At 45.2% G+C, this 21,156-nt stretch overlaps 1 protein-coding gene across 1 annotated transcript in view; it reads right to left on the bottom strand.

The window, feature by feature from the left end:
* Positions 1-21,156, bottom strand: part of LOC119453082 (inactive rhomboid protein 1-like) — a 45,374-nt gene that overhangs the window by 14,384 nt on the left and 9,834 nt on the right. The window contains 10 exon segments of the mRNA XM_037715075.2: positions 1,089-1,109; positions 5,546-5,707; positions 7,391-7,465; positions 9,329-9,440; positions 10,423-10,562; positions 11,203-11,484; positions 12,612-12,749; positions 14,286-14,462; positions 18,175-18,295; positions 19,132-19,554. Coding sequence (XP_037571003.1) covers positions 1,089-1,109; positions 5,546-5,707; positions 7,391-7,465; positions 9,329-9,440; positions 10,423-10,562; positions 11,203-11,484; positions 12,612-12,749; positions 14,286-14,462; positions 18,175-18,295; positions 19,132-19,496 — 1,593 coding nt within the window. The 5' untranslated portion in view covers positions 19,497-19,554.

The following is a 21,156-nucleotide window of genomic DNA, read 5'->3' as shown; positions in this document are numbered from 1 at the left end:
CGAGCTAGTAGTATAGCATTACATCAGTTAAACTTTAGCAAAAATGTAGCCGAACAAGGAAAGGGGACACTTAAATTTAAGTGTGATGGTAGTCACACGAACAGAGATGACATAAGATCATGTTTCCGTGTTCCCTTTCAGTACCCCCCCCCCCCTTACAAATCCCAATCTCGAGAACAACACATCTTGCTGCACCCTCCCTCAAGTCGCTATCTCATTTTGAGAACAACTCTCTTGCTATTCTCAACAATGTTTACGATGCCTTGAAACTGAACAACACACGGTGCTTTGGGACATGTGGTTATAACGAACTGGCAACCCGCAAATCAGCACATACATGCAAGTGTGAAGCAGAAATATCAGTGTTGGCAATTGGTGACACAGTGTGTCACCCTCAGTCCTCAGAGTTAAGACGTGTCCTCAGGGTTAAGACGTGGCATCAAAAAAGAGTGGAGAACAATGAAAAAAGCCAGTCAGTGTATCGTGCAGAAGTACCAAAAGCAACACCGCAACAAACACATGCGAGCAGATGCCATGATCACGTACTACAGGCATGCGAAAGCAGACAGCTTACTATTAGTAGCACACACTGCGGCAGCCATGTTTAAAGCTGTCAATGTGAACATGGCAACACGAACGAATGAAAGAAAGCCCACAAAGGTGCACAGATGCTGTCTGAAAGACAACCAGCTAAACTGAAGCTAAACTAAACCCAAATCGAAGCTAAACAGCTAAGGTGAAGGAATGCAAGACGCTGTCAGCTCGGTTTTGGACACGGTAAGCATGGTGCTTGGTAATGGGGCCAGATGGTAATGACGAGAGTCGGCATTGTTTTATTTTGATTCCACGAAGCATTTGTTGTGCATGGGTGACCTTAAAATGGCGTCATTTCCTGCATTATCACTTGCACATGCTGCGGCAGTAAAAGTTATCTTTCAATGCTAAGACGAGGCCTCCTGTGGCTCTTTCCTGCAGTTTCTTGCGTCATAAAGAAACTGCAGGACTGATTCAACAACGCATCTGTGCAACCCTCGCAGGGGCAGAGGAGAGAAGCGAAACTGTGACAGACAAAAAACAAAATTGCCTACCCCAGCCATAATTCCTCGTGTCTTTATGGCCAGCAGCGTAGGAGATTGATGAGTGGGGAATGGTGGAAAGGGTGTCAGCGAGTTTGGTGGGAAAGGAGAGAGGTGAGGAGAGAGAGAGAGAAAGAGACAGAAAGAGACGCACAGTGAGTCGACGACACTGAATGGCACACTAAACAGGCTACGACAGCTGGGGAAGGCTCACCAGCTCCCTCGCCGACATCGGCTTGTCGATTTGACGCTGTCAGTCTGCTGCTTAAACTCGGTCTAATCAAGTTCAAGGAAGCTGCAAGTAGTTTCATTTGACCAAAAATTTTAACCGACCAGGGCCAACATTTTGCAGCGATTCTCTACCCATTCTTTCTGCCTTCTGTCAATGGTTCGCATGCCACCATAATTGCCAGGATAGTCACGGTTGCCAGAATTGGCTAGTTCGCATGAAGATCGGCAACCATGACTATATTGGCAACCCTGTCGGCAAGCCGGCATGTGAGTTGTAGTAGCCGGCGTCAACTTCTACGGCTCGCGTGCTGAATACGCCTGCATAGTAGCATGTTTACATGCTACTATGGTATCAGCAACTTGGCGTGAAGTGCGATAAGAAAAGAGCAGAAAGAAAAGAAATCATTACAAAACGCAGCCGCTGTAAATTTTTTGGCTTCATTGGCACAAGTGAATTTTAGCTTGTTTGCCGGACTGCAGCATTTGTAGTGCAGTTGTCGCGACAATTTTTGACTACAACTGGACGAGTGTGCCCTTCTACATCAAATCAATTTAATCAACTGTCAGTCAAGCTGAACCAATTTCTAAACAAACACACTGCATCTGGATGCTGAAACATGAGCTCGGGCGAGATATTGGCTCAGACCACTGTTTCTCAGAGGAACGCCAGTTGCCGAGGTGACCGTACTTTCGTCCACTGTATGGGTTAGTTAACATGCACCCGAATGCAGCCATAGATAAGGATATGCTGGCAGGATAGTTGGCTTGGTATGATTACATATCTTATACAGCACATACAAACAACAGAAAAAGTAGGACAGCGTGCCTGTCCTGTGTTCTTGTCTCTCATCCATTGTTGTGTACATGCTGCATATGATATGTAATTGTGTGCATACAACTTTCTCAACCTTTCTCAGTTCAAGCAAGATCACTCCTGGCTCGGGAACAAAGATAATGAAACACTGCCATGGCAGCATTCGAGTGGATGTCAATCTGCTTTTCATTCCCTAGCCATTTAGTATGCAAAGCATTTGCTTTTGCCGGGGCCTACTCACATCCCTTAACCCTATAATGCCTAACGTATCGCATATGCTAAGCCGAGTGCAATACCTCAAAATTATGATTTAGGCATGGAAAACTTCATGCATAACCTATACGTAGCGTTTTTTATATGCTGGAGCAAGATTTAAGTTGTGCTGAGTGCAGAAATCAGTTATACTAGTTAGGTCACTATACTATTGAAGTTTCTGCTCACACATTTCTTTATTCTTTCGTACAAATGAACTCTCCATGGATAGAAATAAAGGTGAACAAGTTCTAATTTTCCTCAATGTGTAACTATGTTTGGGCATTACAGGATTTGATAAATGCGACTTAAGCAGAATTAAAAACTAATTGCAAAAACTCACTCAGCAGTCAACTAGACTCAAGAAATTCAATACAAGAGGTGCGAGGGATAGTAAAATGATTATAAAGCAGTAATGCAACACTCCGGACACCTGGTAAATGAAGCTAGTGGTGGCTAGTTGCTTGAATTGTGTTACTTTTAAACAGAGTATGTTTAATTATTTTCACGCAGGTAACTTTGCTCGTTTTAGAGAATTCTGCTTCTGCATGCACGAAACAGAACTACACGTACAGAGCAAACTGGGGCAGAAAAATGCAAGCACCATGACTCTTGACCTTCGTGTTTTGACCTTTCTGCTTGGTGCCTGAGCTACACACTCTGGAAAAATGAGCTGCTTATGGTACATAGAACAGAGTTCATCAAGAGAAGAAGTGACACAGCAGATTGTCGAAAAAGAAACACACAATACATATACAAAATTTCTTGCTTGCAGGCAAAATGCTTATTAGTGAAAGGCTATGCTGCAGAGATTTAGGCTGCCTGTAAAACATATTATGGCTTGTGGAGCACAGGCACACTGGAGGGACGGATGTGTACAATGGTGATTGCGTCGCCATCTTGTGATGCTTACATCAACTAGAGCGCACAGAACTATAGCTGCAACGATCGCATTGTACCGTACTGCCTGGTGTAAGCAGCAACACTAATTTACGTTGGTATAATTTTTTCGTTTTTTTTTTTCCCCTTTCTGCAAAAACAACACAATGTAAAAATGTCTCTAACAGGCTCTGGTTAAATAAAACGTCACCAGACGGTGCTACCAGTGCCGCTGCAGCAGTTCACACCTCTGGTGTACCGGTATTCCGTGAAGTGGAATAATTTATGGACAGTTCACATAACGAGCAAATATTGGAGACTTCCGGCTTGTCTGCCTAGGTACGAGCATTACGGGTGACTGGAATCGCGGAAATGTGAACGTGAGCCAAAGCGCCGATTGCGCCATCTTGTGAAGCCGAGTTCAACTTCTACCCAGCACAACACTGGCGTTTGCATGACAGCCCATGCACCTCCTAGTGACTACTGTAAGCCGCTAGGCAGTTACATAATCACTAATACATACCAGATATTTTCTTTTCCTTAGACAAGAAGCAGTCATGCAGCACAAAAACGTTTCCGATAAGTTGTGGTTGACCACATGCGCCACAAGATGGCGCTACAAACGTTTAACAACTGCAGTCAGTCCACGTCTCGTATATTCCAGTATTCCGTAAACTGTAATGCGTTTACAGACAGACTAAAGCACTCTTAATTAGAAGGTAGCAATGAGCACAAAATGTGACGGGGACAAGGGAGGACACAGGACAGGTGCGCGCTTACAACTGAGTTTATTGAATCCAGCACGCCAAGAAGAAACCGTCCCTCAGATTGTCAGGCATGCGCACATTGATGTGGCTACAAATAGTAGAACCTTATTGATGTGATCCCGTTTTGCACGATATCCTGGTGACAAGTTGGCGATCGAGAACACAAGAATGACCCAATACAGTTACGCTTCTATTTTACGGGATATAATACGTTCCGGATGCCAGATCCCATGTGAACAAGAAAATGCGCGAGGGACGCACAATCAAGAACGGTAGGCGCCTGTCACGGCAGCTTCCCTACCGTACTCGCCCGCCCGTGCCACGAGAAAATGCCAGCACACACTCGGCTTCCTCTTCCGGTACCAGCAAATCTCTTCGCGGGCCCTCGCATGTCACATATTCAGCTACTGCTGCCAACCCTATTGTGATAAGCACCTTCACCTATCTGTTTCACAGCACATGTGGTGTAGTGTCGTTAGAAGCGTATCGCACGCTTTTAATAGGCGACAATCGAAACGCGCCACTGTTCCTTGCTGCAGTGAGTGTCATGTTCCAATCTGGCGGCATCGATTCTGGTGTCGCCCGCTAGCTCGATTTCGTTTTGGTTTCACGGCACCGCCTCAAAGTGCTACACAAGAGGAAAACAACACAGCGCGTCTCGGGCCACAAGGGCCCCACTAACTCGTCGGGCTCTTGTGCCACAACGATTCACGGTGAGTGGGCACGTCAAAACTTCCCACCAAAATGCCCTGCCGAAAGAAGCTGCTGACCCAAGCCAAAATTGAGGCATGAAAACGTCAGCTTGCCAAAGCTGCAATAACGACAATGTGAGTTTTTGCCCAAAACATATATATGAGGCTCTGCTTATATCGGGCACACAGGCAGATGCAATAATGATAGGTCCCAAGAACATGACTTCGCTTGTCAGGAGTGCTCGTGCAAGCCGTTGTTCACGTCTATTAGCGTGCTCGTAAGAAAAATATGTCACATGTGAGCTGGCTAGAGGCTTACTTTATTCGTCGGGATGGTGACATGTGTATCAGTGACACCTTTGTTTTGTTAAAGAAAACGGAATTTGACATGATGGATAAGCTTCTTTGCACTTGGCGCTTTTCACTGTGCCCATGCCTGACTATCTGGGGGAAGGTTTATTTTTGACGTTCTGGACTCAATAAACTCGGTTGTAAGCACACGCCTGACCCGTGTCCTCCCTTCTGCCCGCCAAATTTCTTGCTCGTTCTTGCCCTCTAATTATGTACCAACTCGCCCAACAATGCAGATTACTAAAGCTCTCTACAGGCTCCGTTTGGTACAGCAAAACACACATAACCGAACTTGCAGAAGCAGCACTTTTTTGAACAAGTAGAGCAACATTCACACAGAGGAGGAAAGTGCAAGGGATAAAGATAAGCCTGTACGCTCGCTTCTAAATCCAACGGGTGGATTCGTCTCGACTGCAGCGACAAAAGCAAAAGCCAGCAACAGGGATAAGAATGAGACGGTGCAAAGTCGAGTTGCCAACTCACCGAGCATTTGTCGCGGGAAGTCTGCACGCAACCTGAGCGGTCATTGCGGACGCAACAGGCTGTGTTGCGCTCTTTCCGCCGGTCCTTGGCTATGCTGTCATGGATCCGACGGTCTCTCCTCATACAAGGCGTAAACTTGGCCCCTAAGTGAACCAGGTCCGCCTGAAAGCAGCGGCGATCATTTTTACATTTGCATAATTCCACATAACTGCACATCTCTTCACATGCTTGACAGTCCTAATGCATTGTATTCGTATAAATTACTGTTTCAATCAAATCTTTCTTTTTCTTCTTTTTTTTTGTGCTTGTATACTTCTATATCTACCTTCAGGTACATGTGGTCCTTCTATTGCATTCTATTTCTATACATTGTACTGTCTTTCTAATGCAGCTGTATAATATTGCGCAACACTGTTTAGCATTGTGGAAGTGTTTTTTATGTGTCTGTATCTAAACATTTCTTTTAGCTTATGTAGGTTACGCGTATAGACTCGTGTAAGGGCTGCACTTTTTTTTTCACAATTTTGACAAGGTGCGGCCCTTACACCGGATGGTTCAGTCCCGTGTAAGGACCGCTTCTAGAAGGCTCTAGATAGTAGATGTCACTACTAGATGGCTCTCGCGTTGTGCAAAAATTCGCGAATGCACACGTGTGGCATCGGGGCACCTAAAGGGATTGCTTCTCTGTTGGAAATCTTTTTTTCTTCAAATTTCGGGCTGCCAAGTTGGGGGTGCGACTCTCAGACGGGTGCGGCCCTTACACGAGTCTATACAGTATTCCCAAATGGGACCATGTTCTAGCTGAAATGGTTAAGGCCTCAAGCAGCCGTCACAAGTAAAAAAAAACCTAGACTACAATGTGCTCACATATGTCTATGCAGTGATAATCCGATTCCTTTCTCAATCAATACAACAGCAAATCCAAAAGGTAAAGCAAATGGTGAGCCTGTGAGAACCAGAGCTGCAACAGGGCCAGGGCATCAGTCGCTGGCACCAACATTTCGTGAAGTGGAGTCATCTTCAATGAAAGCGAGACCACATTTTGAAACGAGGGCACTCCACTGAGGCCATCGTAAGCCCGATTCTCCTGCGATTGTCCCACGAGGAGAAGGCATGGTCACAATCAGACTAATCGGTAATACATGCGGGTACAGTTAAGAGGACCTCATCGTCACCCGTCAGCTTACTCCGACACTCCACAATCACTCCACACTCCACCACTCCACAATCACAGCAGTCCCCTTAGTTACTAAACCCCTGTACTACCCCTACCTACCCCTACCCTAATCTACCCTAAACACCTACCCTAATCTCTAACCCTAATCTCTGCCACCATTGCCTGCATTTTTCCTGCCATTAGAACCCTCTGTGCAGGCACTCGAATAGACCATTGGTTATGTGCTCCATGCATTACATGGCCGGCCCGACTACAGCGCTAACTATCAAATTATCGCTCGTTCCATGGTCGTTAGGTTCTATTCGCGCCTATCTGTTAATAGGAAGCCGGGCATTGATAAGTAGCTTAAACACAGTATCATACAAGATGAGATAAGCCAGGCAGTGCAGAAATGTAGCTACGAATGTCCTTCCTTTCGTCTAGTCATATATAGCATTGTCACATTACGTTACCTCAAAGGACGACCACGATGCACAACAGACACAAGGCACGTTTACATGGATGCAACAGAAGTCTATTGAATTAACTTTACTGTGAGTAATGTAAATGAGGTAACTTGCCAGGCAAGTGTATCGCATGAAATGGCCCGAACAGGAGTAGTTCTGAGATAAACAATGCGTATAACAGTGGCGCGTGTTAAACAGAAGCGCAGAAGTGCAATTTCTCACCGCTCTGGGCCCGACCCAGAAGTTGTCCGGTTCATAGAAATCTACCTGCTGCAGCGTTAGCGTTGTCACCATTACCTGCGAGGAACCAAAACCGTGGAGGTCAGTTGATGGGTGCTAAGTTAACGGAGACAATGTAGAAACATCATCCATTTCACGGTGAACAGCGAAGCAGAGAAAAAAATTATGTGAACGAACAGGCAACAGGAAGTGAGAACACACAGTACACTCAATTCTCATAGGAAAACTGAAGAGAAACTTTATAGCAATTTGGACACAAAATGTTCTTTTAAAACTCAATATTCATTAATTTCACTGTAATAGGTTGATTACTAGAAAAAGAAATTAGGGTCAAAGTTTCATTTTCTTTTTAAATTTTGCACCATACACCGGTGCCGATATGACATGACTGCATGGTGTATGGTACGAACCTTGTGCAAAATGTGCGCAAGGTCTGTGTTCGTCTCGTCGCAAAAGTCCGTGTTAGTGTTCCTGTGTGTTTCAGTTTTGCAGTGACATAAACCATACAGTCGTGCCATATAAACGAAGCACTTCTAAACGATACGTCAGCGTGACGTCACAAATTTCAGTGTATTTTGTCGTACTTGGGGCATCGTGGCTTAGTAAAAGCTAAAAAAAAAAACTTGTCAAGTTCTGTCATTAGCTCTTTTAGAATACAATGTAGTTCACCATTGACTATAGGAAATTAACAGACTCAAGGAGACGGCGTCAAAATCCACGACATTGCGGCAAGCTGATGTGGGAACTTCAAGGCGGCATCACCGTCTGTCTTTAGTTTTTTTTCCGTCGTCTTATGCTTGCCAAGCCCCTTCTCATGGTAGGAGTATCTTTTTCGGCATTGCAAATACAGCTAAACTTAATTATACTATAAATGTTAATACTATATTATATTGCACTATATAAATATACAGTCAAACCTCGATATAATGAAGTTGCATTTGCATCAAAAAACTCCGTTATATCGAGAATTTCGTTATACTGAGGTTTCATTAATTCAATAGAACTAAGATGGGGAAATAGAAATAGTTCGTTACATCGCAAATTTCGTTATATCGAAGTTTGACTGTATGTTAATAACACTAATACAGCTAAACTTAGTTTTTTCTCTAGTGTCCCTAAACTTGCACCCAAAGCACGGAACGCAAGCGTTTTGGCATTCCACTCGCATTGGAATGCGGCTGCCATGCCTGGGATTCGAACCGGTGACCTTGTGCTCATGAGAAGAATGCAATAGCCAATGAGCTACCACTGCAAATATCTGTATAGGATATTCAGGTTGTCATATACTATGGGGCACTTTCAAATTCTCTGTGATTTTTCCTGGCTTTTCCTCTAATGTGTTTATGAAAATTTCCTAGCAGTCTAGATTCAGGTGCCAGGAAAAATAAAAATGGTGGTTTATAGCTTGCCAAGTTATTGTGGTAGCCTGCAATCTTCAGCAACTACTACACCTAAGCTATAAATCAGGTTTGATACGCTATCAGAATTGACAGAACCAAATGTGTCGCAACATTACAACCACCTGGCCAGGCTCACGCTTGCAAAACCAACAAAAGACAATTATATGCATATTATGCAGTATCAGTTAAAAAAAAGCTTTGCTTTCTTCTGGAATACCACTAACTTCACCATTAATACTCGAAGTACTGATTTCCACAATTCGAAGCAAACCAGAGTGAGAATTCTTTTTTTTTCCCTGGAATGTCACAGAACCTAGAAATTTCCTCAAAATTCCAGGTTTTCCCTCATGGTACATACCCTACATAGCGCACTGTCTAGTGGTGAACTTTGCAGTAAACTGAGCTGCAGGTTTTGGAACAGCTTTTGGAGCGGGTTTTTCGGGTGCCAACTTAGGAGTTAGATCTCAGAAGGAACGGTAGTGTGAAAAACGCTCGCAGGGCTCGAAGCATCTCGTCTCACCAGGCTCGTCCTCTGCGTCTTGTGAAATCCGACGGGACCGAAGCCGTACACGGCCAAGGAGATGATGGTGATCAGGACCTGGACTGTGGTCACCCAGTAGGTGAAGTACGGCCTGGACAAGAAATGCGAATGTGAATGAACGTGAGTTTATTTCTGGAATTGACAACCGACTTCAAGAAGAGGCAAGGAATACCTGAACAGAGGTGCCTTACCCAACACACAAGCAGCAATACAACGCGTGTAAAGTAACACAAATTTGGTGCAACCATTGTAATCAAACGAAGAAGAATAGTACTTGGTGCGTAAAGGGGCCACGACACCGAATTTTCTGCATTAAATTGCATGCTAAACCGTACCCGTCACACACCTAGCTGGCAAAATTTTAGCGCATTTGGTGTGGTAGAAAATTTGTACTTCAATTTTTTTTTAATATAGCAGTTGAACCCTATAGCAGTCTGGCAACATTGACAGGTGACGAAACGAAGTGCATTCTGCCATGCGTGGTATACGCGTGGTTTCATTTTCACAAGTACCTCTCAGAGGTCAGCCCAAGATAATTTCTGCGATCGCTCTCCAGCCCGTGTTTTTTTGTTGTGCAAGTGAAATAATTGTGGGAACAATGGAATGGGCAACATTCTTACTGTGCCATTGGGTGTGAGAACGTACAAGGCAAGGAGAGTCCGGCACAACGTGCACACGCTTATGGAATGTTTCGGAGCAGATGACACAGCGGTGGCCCCACACTCCTTGACATCACACATTCCAAGCCAAAATCGCACTAATTGTAGGAGGGAGACGCTTAAAGGCAGCCATTTAAAACTGAAATTTCGCGCTAAATGTGCATCGAGAGCCCAGCTTTATTTTGTTGTGTGTGTGTGCATAGCCATACTGGCCTTTCTACTCTCAATTACAATAATAAACTGAGAAGAGCTGAACGACCCCTCCATGGCCCTTTCAATCAATGGCCGTGAAAAGCAAAGATATCCTAAGTGGTTACAGGAGGTCACAACTGGTGAGCTCAAAGTGAGACAGGTGTGCACTCTTCGCCAAACAAGACCCCTCCTCCGAGGTGACTGGGAAGTGCGAGAGCCTACCTGTGGTCCTCGATGTCCTCCAGCTGCTGCCGCACGTCCTGCGTGATGCGGTCGCGCCGGAAGCTTCTCTGCAACAGCTTCCCCACCATGCCCATTCCGTACTGGCGCCGGTTGGAGTTCTCCAGGCACCAGTCAAGCACCTGGTGCGACAACAGCGATGGGCGACGACGTAAGAACGCCACAACTGGCAAGTTTGGTACAGCGTGCGAAAAAGGAGGACGTTGATGGAAGGAGGACGTTGATGGACGTCTCATACTACGTCCTACTTGAGGCTACACAGCAGAAGCTACACAAGCAGTGCGGTCAGAGAGGTCTTACTCCACGTGGTTTGCGCTGCAGATGTTTTTGATTTGTGATGCTTTCTGCGGAATAACTACTGCATTATGTTGCAGCTACAACTTGTGGCCGTGAAGTTGCGTCAAAGCGGATATTTGTGCATCTTTCTGTTGACAGTATGCGGCGTACGATGTTTTGGTCGCAAGCGCAAGCGGTGCACTGTGGCTGCTGGCCACAGGAGGGTGTCACTACACTTGTTCAGTAGTAACTAGGTTCGTATCTGTGACTTCTTCAATGTAATAATTACGCTATCTTTTGTGGCATAAAGGTACGAGACTTAGTGTTACTCCGAATCGCTTTACACATACCTATATATTTCTTTCACGTGTGACGCACTCATTTTTGCTCGCACATTCGAGGAGCGAGTGAGTCTATCTGGCCTTGTAGCATCGCCTGCCATGTATGACGCGAAGAATAGGAATGATGGAAGAACTCTGGTCGTACCTTATCACCGATGCGGTTCATGCCGACGGAGAGGCGACCGTCCGTGACATCCTCGTGGACCGAGGCGGGCCTCTTCCACCGGGTGGACTCCTTCCGCTGGCCCTGCACCATGGCTGCTGTGTTGGTCCGGTGGATGGCCAAGTGCGAATGCGGCTCCACGGGGGTGCGAGGCGTTGGCCACACAGGCGCGGCGGCCGCCGCCACCGCCGACACCGACGGTGTGGCGGTCGGCGTCTTGTCGAAAAACACGTCGTCCACCAGCTCGTCGGAAGGTGCGGGCATCTGCAATGAAGGTGGGGGACGTCGTTCGTCCAAATGTGTTCACAAGCAATGCCAGGTTGCAAGCTACTGTGAAAGGGTAAGCAGCATTCAAAGGGCGTCAGCGACAAAATAAGTGCTGTTACGGCCTGGCATATCTGCTAAGAACTTTTGTTATGTTATTCACGGAGACCACTGCCTCTCATAGTGCATCCACATTGAGGAATAAATCCAGATTCTCCGTGCCTGATGGTGCATCGTGCAACTACACATCATGGTTTGCATGTTGCAAGTGCCTCGTCCCCAAATGCACACAGGTGGGAAACGCCTAGCTATTTGCTCACATCCGGATTCTGGCGATGAACACCTGCGAATTTAGCCTAGAATACTTTTGAAAGTGAGGTATAATTGCTGTCAATTTGCCAATAATATCACTTTTGAGGAAGCAAATACATGCTCACAATGGTGCAATTTAGACAAAAGCAACAGCCCTTGTGGTCAGCCATCGTTTCCTCGCAACCTTCGTCTCGACGTTACTCTCAAACGAGCCTGCAGCTACCACTTGCAGACAGTGTTGGGTAGAGAGCAGTAACATGTTTCCTGGTCTGTCGTCTGCTCACCTCGTCTATCACGTCGGTCCCCTTCGTAGCTGGATGTTGCTGCAGAATTATTGCGTGCAGAAGAGCTGTCTGCGAAACCGTCCGATGTGTGGGTACACTTTAAGAGAGACGTTGCTGGAGGAGGTATAGTATGTTGTCCCATTCACAAATTCATAAACCTCGCAGTATTCACAATGGTCTGTCTACCTTTACACAATGAACCCATGTTATAAAAGGTTACCTTATAATGTGAATGGCAGGGCAAGTATGCAGAAATCCTAACAAAATAAAATTAGAATTTTTGCTGACTAAATCTCTTCTCCCTCAGAAAAAGAAAAGAAAAAGAAAAAAAAAAGAAACGAATAAATAAAGCGAGAAAGTAAGAGATACAGTCACTTGGCATCACTGATAGCAGAATACGGCTGCTGCAACTGGCATTCGAACGCACAACCTGCTTAGTAAAACGTCACTGTCAGTGAGCCCTTTCATGAAACTTTCTTTAGGAAGTTCCTTGAGTGCCAGAGTGGATCGCACGCGGGATGACGGACTAACCTGGGAGAGGCTGCCGAGGCTGCTGCCCTCGAGCACGGCTTCGGGGACGTTGACGTCTTCCGCCGAAGGCATGAAGCTGCGGCGGAGGGAACCCCGCCTTGCCAGCTGCGGGCCTCCCGACAGCCGCTTCCGCACCTCCTGAGAAACAGAAATCGCACTACTTAGCAACGTCGTGACGCATCACCATACCTGTCAACCCGCGAACATTGACCCCCTTTTGTGCTAAGTTAACATGTTTTACTTCCTCTGTCAGAATAAACTCGCTCCTGCTTGCGATGCCCGCAAGGATTGTGAGCTGCCATCTACGGGAAGCACAACAAAGCACCAAGATGAAACCGGCTCGTCGATGGCATTGCTAGAAAAAAAGAAGTACCGTTGACAAGCTGAGCTCGACATTGGTCATTTTTCTTTTACAAAAAACACGGTGACGAACCCAGCTTGGCCCTGGCATGAACGGGGTTAAGGATGCGTAAAAATCCCCCAGGCACGACACAGGGGGAAAGGGGGGTACAGGTATTCCTTTTTCTTTAAAGCCTGCCCTTAGCACGCACTTTCTGCAGGATTCATATGCACTTATTTATCGACAATTCACCTTTAAAGCCCATTATGGAGCGTCAGGGCAGTAGGAGAGGAGAATAAGAAAGGAGGTTGAACACCCTCTCTAGAGTTATTGGGCATGGTGTCTTGCGCTACCACAAGAGGACGGCGCTGGTACCATGAGAACACTTTTTTCATGCATTCCTTTGCAATCTCGTGCTGCCACATCTCTAAACTTCCTCACTTAAGAATGGAATTTATTTTACATAAAACCCAATGCGACATTCGTAAAATTTAATGAGCCTGAACTTGCAAACTTGACAGGAAATTCAGGACAGTTGGCAGGTGTGCATTATGGCTGCAAAAAGATGAAAAGCAATTTATTCAAATGCGCAGACGTGCTTAGAGGTGCTGACAATGCTTTAAAGGGCAAACAAAGCCAGGAATCTGACACGAGCCACCTGAGTTTAAAGTCCTTGACAGAGTGTCTCCCATTATTCCTTCTGTGTCAAGTCCTATTCCTTACTGTGTGCTATGCAATCAAACAAACTGTCGCACAAATTATGCAACCTTGATATTAAAATACCAAATTAAATAAAATAAATTTAAAATAAATTTGAAATTTTCATTTGAGAATGAAATTAAATACCAGATACAGCCTTGAAATTAAAACACCAGATGTCAAAGAAACTGTAGTGCACAAATGATTCAACTTTTTGACACCCACTGCAATACTATGTGTCGTATATCGACAACAAAGGACAAAGTCACCAAAAGAGATGGTTGCATAGTTAACTGCTAGTAACTAATTACTACCCCGGGTCAGTGTCAGCATGTACTTGGGATATATCATTTTAGAGCTGTGTCACCTTCTTCTGATGGGTGTTTTACTGTAGATGCCCGTATGATCATCTCTTTCACCACTTGCCAAATCGCTATCCCAATCCACCATCCATGAGCCAATTGGGACCATTCGAGCTGTCTCTTTCACCATTCAGCGACACCGTTATAAACAAAATTTCCATACGATTGAAACTCATTTGCCTGAAATAGACTGCGAGACCTTGCTTGCATCTAACATGGCGTATTAGGCCCATAACACCCGAGTTTCAATTAGCCAAATGACCGTTCCCTCACCGTCGTGAGGAAGGTGAGACCGTCCCAGGTCAACTTGTAGACCGGGTCTCGGTGAAACGGCTCCGCCGCGGTCTCCCTCGCGGAGATGGACCTCCGCACGACCGAGTCCTGGGTGTCGTCCACGCGGAGAGGTTGTAGGTGCGATAGGTGCCAGTCCTTGGATCGCATGTACTGCTCCTGTGCCATTCAGTGAAAAAAAAAAAAAAAAAAAAGAATGTGAATACACCGATGTTCAGAACATACTGTCATGCCACACTGAAATGCGAACACAAACAAACAGTAAAACTTTGCTTCAGCAAATTTTACAGGGGAAAAAAAAAGAATCTTCTGCAGTGAAGATATCACTTACTGTAGTGAATATATTATTACAGTGCTCAGGATATTTGGCACAAGACGCTCAGGGCGGCCAAACTCAAGCCAAGTGTTCTAGAAAACTGTGCCTGTTGGGTAATAAACAACAAATATGCTAGCTTATTGCTGCAGTTCCTGCATCACACAGTGTTGCATGTGTTTGTTTGATTTCCCTGTTTATCCATTTCTTTTACTACATAGGCCTCAGGGCAAATACACCAATTAAAAAGATTAGAAGGGAGTAACTCCTTACCTGACGCACCCAATGCTTCTTGACTTTTACAAGCATCATACTTCTACACTGAGAGCTGTGCTCCCACTCAACAGGTGTTCCAAAAAGAAGCAGATGTACCATAAAATCACCCACAAATGGTCATTTACAACAGATTGCAAAAGGCAAACTTAGTCAACTGGTGGCTGTTAACTGATTAAATCCTCACTGCGTGCTAAACAGGTTCACTGAGAAAGGGGACCTCGTGAAAAAAAGAGCGAAGTCAGTTTTGCATAGCTAAAAGCTCTCACGACAGACAGCCTATTCATGCCAACAAGGCAAGCGTGTGGTGCACCAAGCAACACATGTGCTAGGTTTCCGGAAATAAGTCTGAGCACACATGACCTACATACATGACACACCTAAAAAAAAAAATGGCACAACAAGAAAAGTGATAAATAAACTGCGCACACCGGGCACACAGGTGCAAGCAGAAGCGAGAGGTTTTTTTTTCCCCAGGCCACTTGCTGATTTCTAAATAATGGTTCACCCGCCACCGACCAAATGTGGATGGAATTACCGTAGTTTCTCTGTTCTAACGCACCCTCAAATTGTAACGGGCACATGATTTTCACTGTCAGGAGGTAAAAACGCAATAGCGTTGAATGTTCACTTCCCAGATTTTCATTGTAAGAGAGGATGTAATGGCGATTTGTTCTCGCTTAGAAAAAAAAAAAAAAAGATTGAATCCAAGCAACATTAGTATTAAGCAAGGTGCCACCCTTCGTCCCTTTCGGACAGTTCCTTATTGCTGTATAAACAGTGCATGGCGAGACCATCTTCAATGCTGTCCATGGGATTTGTGGCACCGCATTTCTTAATTAAATGCCTTGCGGAATATGGCAAGCTAACAAACTTACAAAGCGGGCACAAAGCAGCAGGTTGCAGGCCCTATGGTTGCAGCTTACCTATGAATTGGTTTGGATTTTACAACAATCTTGAATGCCAACAACGATAGCTTGTCATTATTGCAATTGTGGTTTCACACTCGATTCCGACGTGTGTGCATGTATTCTTTCGTAAATTATTCAAATAGAAAGAAAAAAAAAAAACAGTGCGTGTTAGACGACAGTAAGTACGGTATAATATTCACTGGCTTGGGAAATAGCAGGCACCGGAAGTTTTATCTGCATTTCACTTGAGTACTACGGATCTATGGAAACTCCTGTAAAAGTATCTCTGAACTGTCATCACGTTCTTCTCACTAGTGATTGTGCATTTTCCTGTACAGTGAATTACACTGGTCCCCTCTGGAGGAGCTATCTGAACCTTCGGGTAAGCGTTTCGACCACACTCGAATTTCGCAAGATTAGGAAGTGTAGGTTGACGCACAACTTTTTCCACAGTGGGTTTGTTGCCATTAAAGGGAGTACTCACATATTTTTGAAGTTGTCGAGTACCACACGCTTCTCACACAGAGAAGGACAATTACCAAGTACGGAGGTTGGGAAACGTTTATAGGATCCTTTTAATTTTATACTAAAGCTGGTCTCGAAAGGCCGGGCCAGGCATTATCGAAATTATCGTGACGATGCGACGCCACAGAGCAAAGATTTGCCGATGTCATGCAGACGTAAGCCTGGGTATAATGACGTTGATTATAAATGGAGGTAAACAAGACTGCTGTGCGCATTTCTCCTGGCTGTGGCCACACGTGACAGTCACAACGATCGCATTAACAGAGCGAGATGGGGTGTCGTGAGGTTGTGACGCACTCACCTGGTGGGTCAGCGAAACCGAGAGTGGTTCTTAGAAACAGGCATTAGTACAGTAAATTATTTAAGGCATTCAGATGCATGCCAGCATGCTTTTCTGCTGTTTAGAGGGTTCAGACCTTCCTAGGTTGCAATAAAAATGAAGAGTTCAAAGTGTCCTGTCAGTGCTCATTTAAAACCTTTCTGGTCTGAATTTTCTTTTTAACCCCTTGGCTGCCGATGACGAGATAACAGGCCATCACAATGAGCGTCCTCCGGTGCCAATGATGAGTTCATTCATCATGAATTTTCCCTAATTTTTACACGTGTATGTGTTCAGTTTCTTGTAATTTTGACAAGAAATAATACACAACGACCATTGTTAATTCTTTTTGCACTTCTAAAAAACATTTTCAGGATTTGGCTTGACAGTTATGGGGTTCAATGAAGTGAAAATTTCATATTGCATGCACCTGAACGACAAAAGCCAGAAAAAAAAAAAAACAGAAAGCATTTCCCCTGGAATTCCTGGCTATGAATTGAAGGTTTTGTTTCTCGCGAACTGCTGAAAACTCGATGCGATGTAAGCAGCACGTGGTTTTTCAGGCTTAATTCACGACCATAATCGTGTGAAATGTGGGCCACATAAAAGTATCTGAGGGCCACTTTGTGCCACCTAAGGCAGGTTATGTGCATTAGGCAGAAGGTTTAAAAAATCTAGTGCAGAGGCCTAACCCGAGTGCAGTGCGACGCATGAACATTTGTGAAATCTCGGGGACAGCCATATTTAACCGCAGCACGAATTCAACTAATTATGCAATCAGCATTGCTGACACTCACGTTTCTGAAAAAAATTGTGTGGGAAGCTATTGACGATGACTGTCAAAGTAAGCAAACAGCCAAATACCTTCCAGAAAGATAAACGCCTTATCAAAGGAATGATACACTAGAACGTGCATATTTGTTGCAGTGAGGTTATTTAGGTAGTGTTCGTTGTTTCATAGCATAATTCCATAAAGAACAGAGCTGTTTACCGATACATCCGTAGCGGTAGCATAGGTGGACATCACAGACTATAACAGGGCCGGTATTTTGTAGCGATGCCTTTTCGGTGCTAATGCCTTTTCGCACTTATTCGCGCTTTGCAAGTGGTCATAGCGACGGTACGCTCGCGTTATTAACGGGATCAGCCGGCCGTGAGCGGTGGATGATAAGACTGCTATAGAATAAGTCATAAGGCATCGCTACAAAATACCGGCCCAGCTGGCATTCAGTGACAAACGAGGCCCACAATTGGGTTACAAGAGAGCACTCTCCCTTTGCATTGGCGTCTTCCTATCAGAGATGAAAGCATACCACCAACCATGAAAACGGGCAAAAGTGCCAAAGAAAACTATTCGCTTTGGTAGTTTTGTTGTTTGTTCTTTTCTATGTCAGATATTTCCTGCAAAAATGCATTACGATTCTGACAGGAATCATAGGACCAGGAAAGGGTTAATTTCGCCGGTGTGGCATGGTTGTTATTCCTTTCCCAAACTAGAGATGCGCACTAAGATTACGCGAGTACACTGACCTTGATCTCGCCGTAGCGCTTGCTTAGCAGTCGCTTTCGCCGTAGCGTCCATCTTTGGCAGCTTTCGGGAGCAGACTCCTCGTCAAGGCCGAAAAATGAAGCTGTGCTTTTCCTCACGTATCTGCGAAAGTGGAAATGAGAACAAGGAAATGAGAACAAAACAACGCTATAAATGAGAAAGTGAGTCTACAAAGTCAAATGCTCTCGGGGAATACCCACAGAAACTACCTCTGCATTTTTCCATGACTGCTTGTCATCAGCGGGGCATTTAGATAACCTGAGGCACCGCACCTCGACTCGCATCCGCAAAAGTTGTCTGCATTCCGAGAAAGAGCTCAGAAACCTTAGATATACTGAGAGCACCTAATAATAACTTGCTACGAATAAGAATACTAGTAAACATTGAACGCAGAGGCTTGGCTTGGGTTTGAATGTCACGATGATGAGAGCATCCTGTGATGTTACCTGCCGTTTCCTGCAGCTTTACTTAAAAAATACACCGCATATTCCCAATAAATGGTTGTCAAATAACACCTTTATGACAGATTTTGTTTATCATACTTTAAAAGTTTGAGGAAACTTTTTGTACAGCCTTCTTATTTGAAATGTGAAAAGCCACACCCGAATTCCTTTAACATCTGAAATGAATGCATAAACACAAGCATCGCTTTCGAAATGGACTGGTGGCAAGCGCCACCAACCTCATATTTTCTTGTCCTTCTGTAGTGCCGTGCCTTGATTCAGTGTTCGTGGTAAACGTCACTCAATCTTTCATAATTTCTATACACTATACTAACACATCATTGTGTGCATTCCCCACCTCTGCCTTTGCACCGTCAGTCTCCCAGCTGTCTCTGATAAGTCTTTACCACAGATCCATTTATTTGACTCCCAGTGATCGTGTGATTCTGAAGCTTTAATCTGACTGCGCAGAAGTGGTCCAAGGTTCTAACCCACCTCTTGATGGTTTCACTCCGTGACAGCTTGGGCCTCCGTCGGACTTCAACGTCGTCGTCTGCCCCCACGGCACCCGTCGGCACCACGGCAGACGACATCGAGGATGGCACAGACGACCCACGCGAGCCGCCGTACGGCTGCTGGGATGGCGGTGGGTAGGTGTGGTGCATGGCCGTTGTCTGCTGTGTCTGCTTTTGCTGCTGTTGCTGCTTCTGCTGCTGCGTCCGCGCCGGCGGGAGGGTTCGCGGCGCGGGCACGGGAGGCTGTCCGCCCTCGTACAGCGGGTTCTCGATGAGGTCTAGCGTCGGCGGTCGGCCCCCTAGAACGAGACGGCCCCTCCGGAGGCCCCGCGGGGGGCACTCCATGTCAAGGGGACCGCGCAAGTCGCCGCGCCGTCAATGGTGACCCCGGATTCCTGGCCTCCTTGATGGTCGAAGAGTAAAAGAAAGGGGAGGGGGGGTTACTGTCAGACACCTTCACAAGTAATATCTCGAGAGCAAGATCTCACACTGCTGCTTATCCAGTAACCAAAGATAGCGTAGGCCTCACGCTAAGTGTACAAGCTAAAATCTCACTGATATTATAAGTACTGGCGAAACCACAAACAAAAGAATGTATTCCAAAGCCTTAGTTTGTTCACGTTTCAATTGCCCACAATAGTACATTCGGAAACTGGAATTACATCTTCACATTATTCGCTAATAATCGACCTGAGAGCAACCTCCGTTTCCCACTGAAACAGTGATGGGGCAGCTAATTTTGACTCACTTGATGCAATCGTTAACGGCTTTTTGAAAATTGAAATTTACACCCCTGTAATCTTGCAATGTGTAACCATTCGCTCGAACTTCTGTCTTCTGTCTACACAACGTCAATGATGATGACGGCATAATCAAAAAGATGGTTAAAAATCACAAGAACTTCATTTCAAGCTTTTTACAGCTGCTATAGTAACAAAATGGCAGAACACAGTTCACGCGTTCCATGTACTTAATGACTTTCAGTATTACACTTAGAACCTCTTTCTGTTAAATACGTATAAAAAGGCCAATCAAACACAACTGATACTACTACTACTACTACTACTACCACTACTACTAATACTATTACCGCCACCACCACCACCTTTGTGGCATTACAGCCTGCCTGGCTGCTGGAAAAAAAAAAGGAAAAGAAAAAAAAATCCAATTCAATCTGATACTACTGTTACTACTACTACAACAACAAACGCGCATATGAAAGTTGAGAGGAATCTTGGGAGGCAAAAGCAGCACAGATCCATCTCACTTACACTACGTTTACAGCGGGATGTTCAGCGTCAAGCTCCTGCAAAATTTCCTGTCCATGAAATGCCGTGCCGTTCCCATCTCCCACTCAAAGCAAAAGCAAGTGTTGCGGACACGAAGGCAACCTCTGAAGTTGTGCCGATAAGCCGCAGATAAGTAGAGTGGCCAAAGCACGTTGAGTACTATTTGCAGCGCAGACCACGTGTCAGTGTGCGCACAAGAGTTCCTCGATGCGTTCCCACTGGCCTGCAGGTAGTGGCACTTCCTAGAGCAATCGACACTACAGGAAACTTACAGCTGCTTTGTTTGGTGTCATCGTAGTCGAACACCATAAGCTGTCCCCTTATCTTATCTTGTAGTTGATCCCCAACAATAGTAACCACTGCGTTATCGCTGCGATGGCGAAGTAAAATGTTTACGAAAGACAGATAAGAAGAACACACCGCAGTTGATATCAAACCTGTGAGATCTCCCCTGTCAAAAACAGACACACACGCCGACTACACCCCCAAGAGCTCTCGTGGTTACCGAATACTTTCCATGGAGATTTAATCAAAATGTGAAGGACTGGCAAGGGCTACGTGACATATCCTCACACCGAGAAATTACTTAATCTCGTCACAAATATCGTCAATAAGAGAATGGTATGTGTAACCACAAGATATAGTCAACGATTACACATCCATCTTGTTTTCAACGCACACTTTACGCATTTCTTGGAACTGAGAATGTTTTCGCA

This window comes from Dermacentor silvarum, chromosome 5 (genome assembly GCF_013339745.2).
Source record: "Dermacentor silvarum isolate Dsil-2018 chromosome 5, BIME_Dsil_1.4, whole genome shotgun sequence".
Taxonomy (NCBI): domain Eukaryota; kingdom Metazoa; phylum Arthropoda; class Arachnida; order Ixodida; family Ixodidae; genus Dermacentor; species Dermacentor silvarum.
The sequence above is the reverse complement of the archived record's forward strand: the minus strand, read 5'-3'. Positions and strand labels throughout refer to the sequence as shown.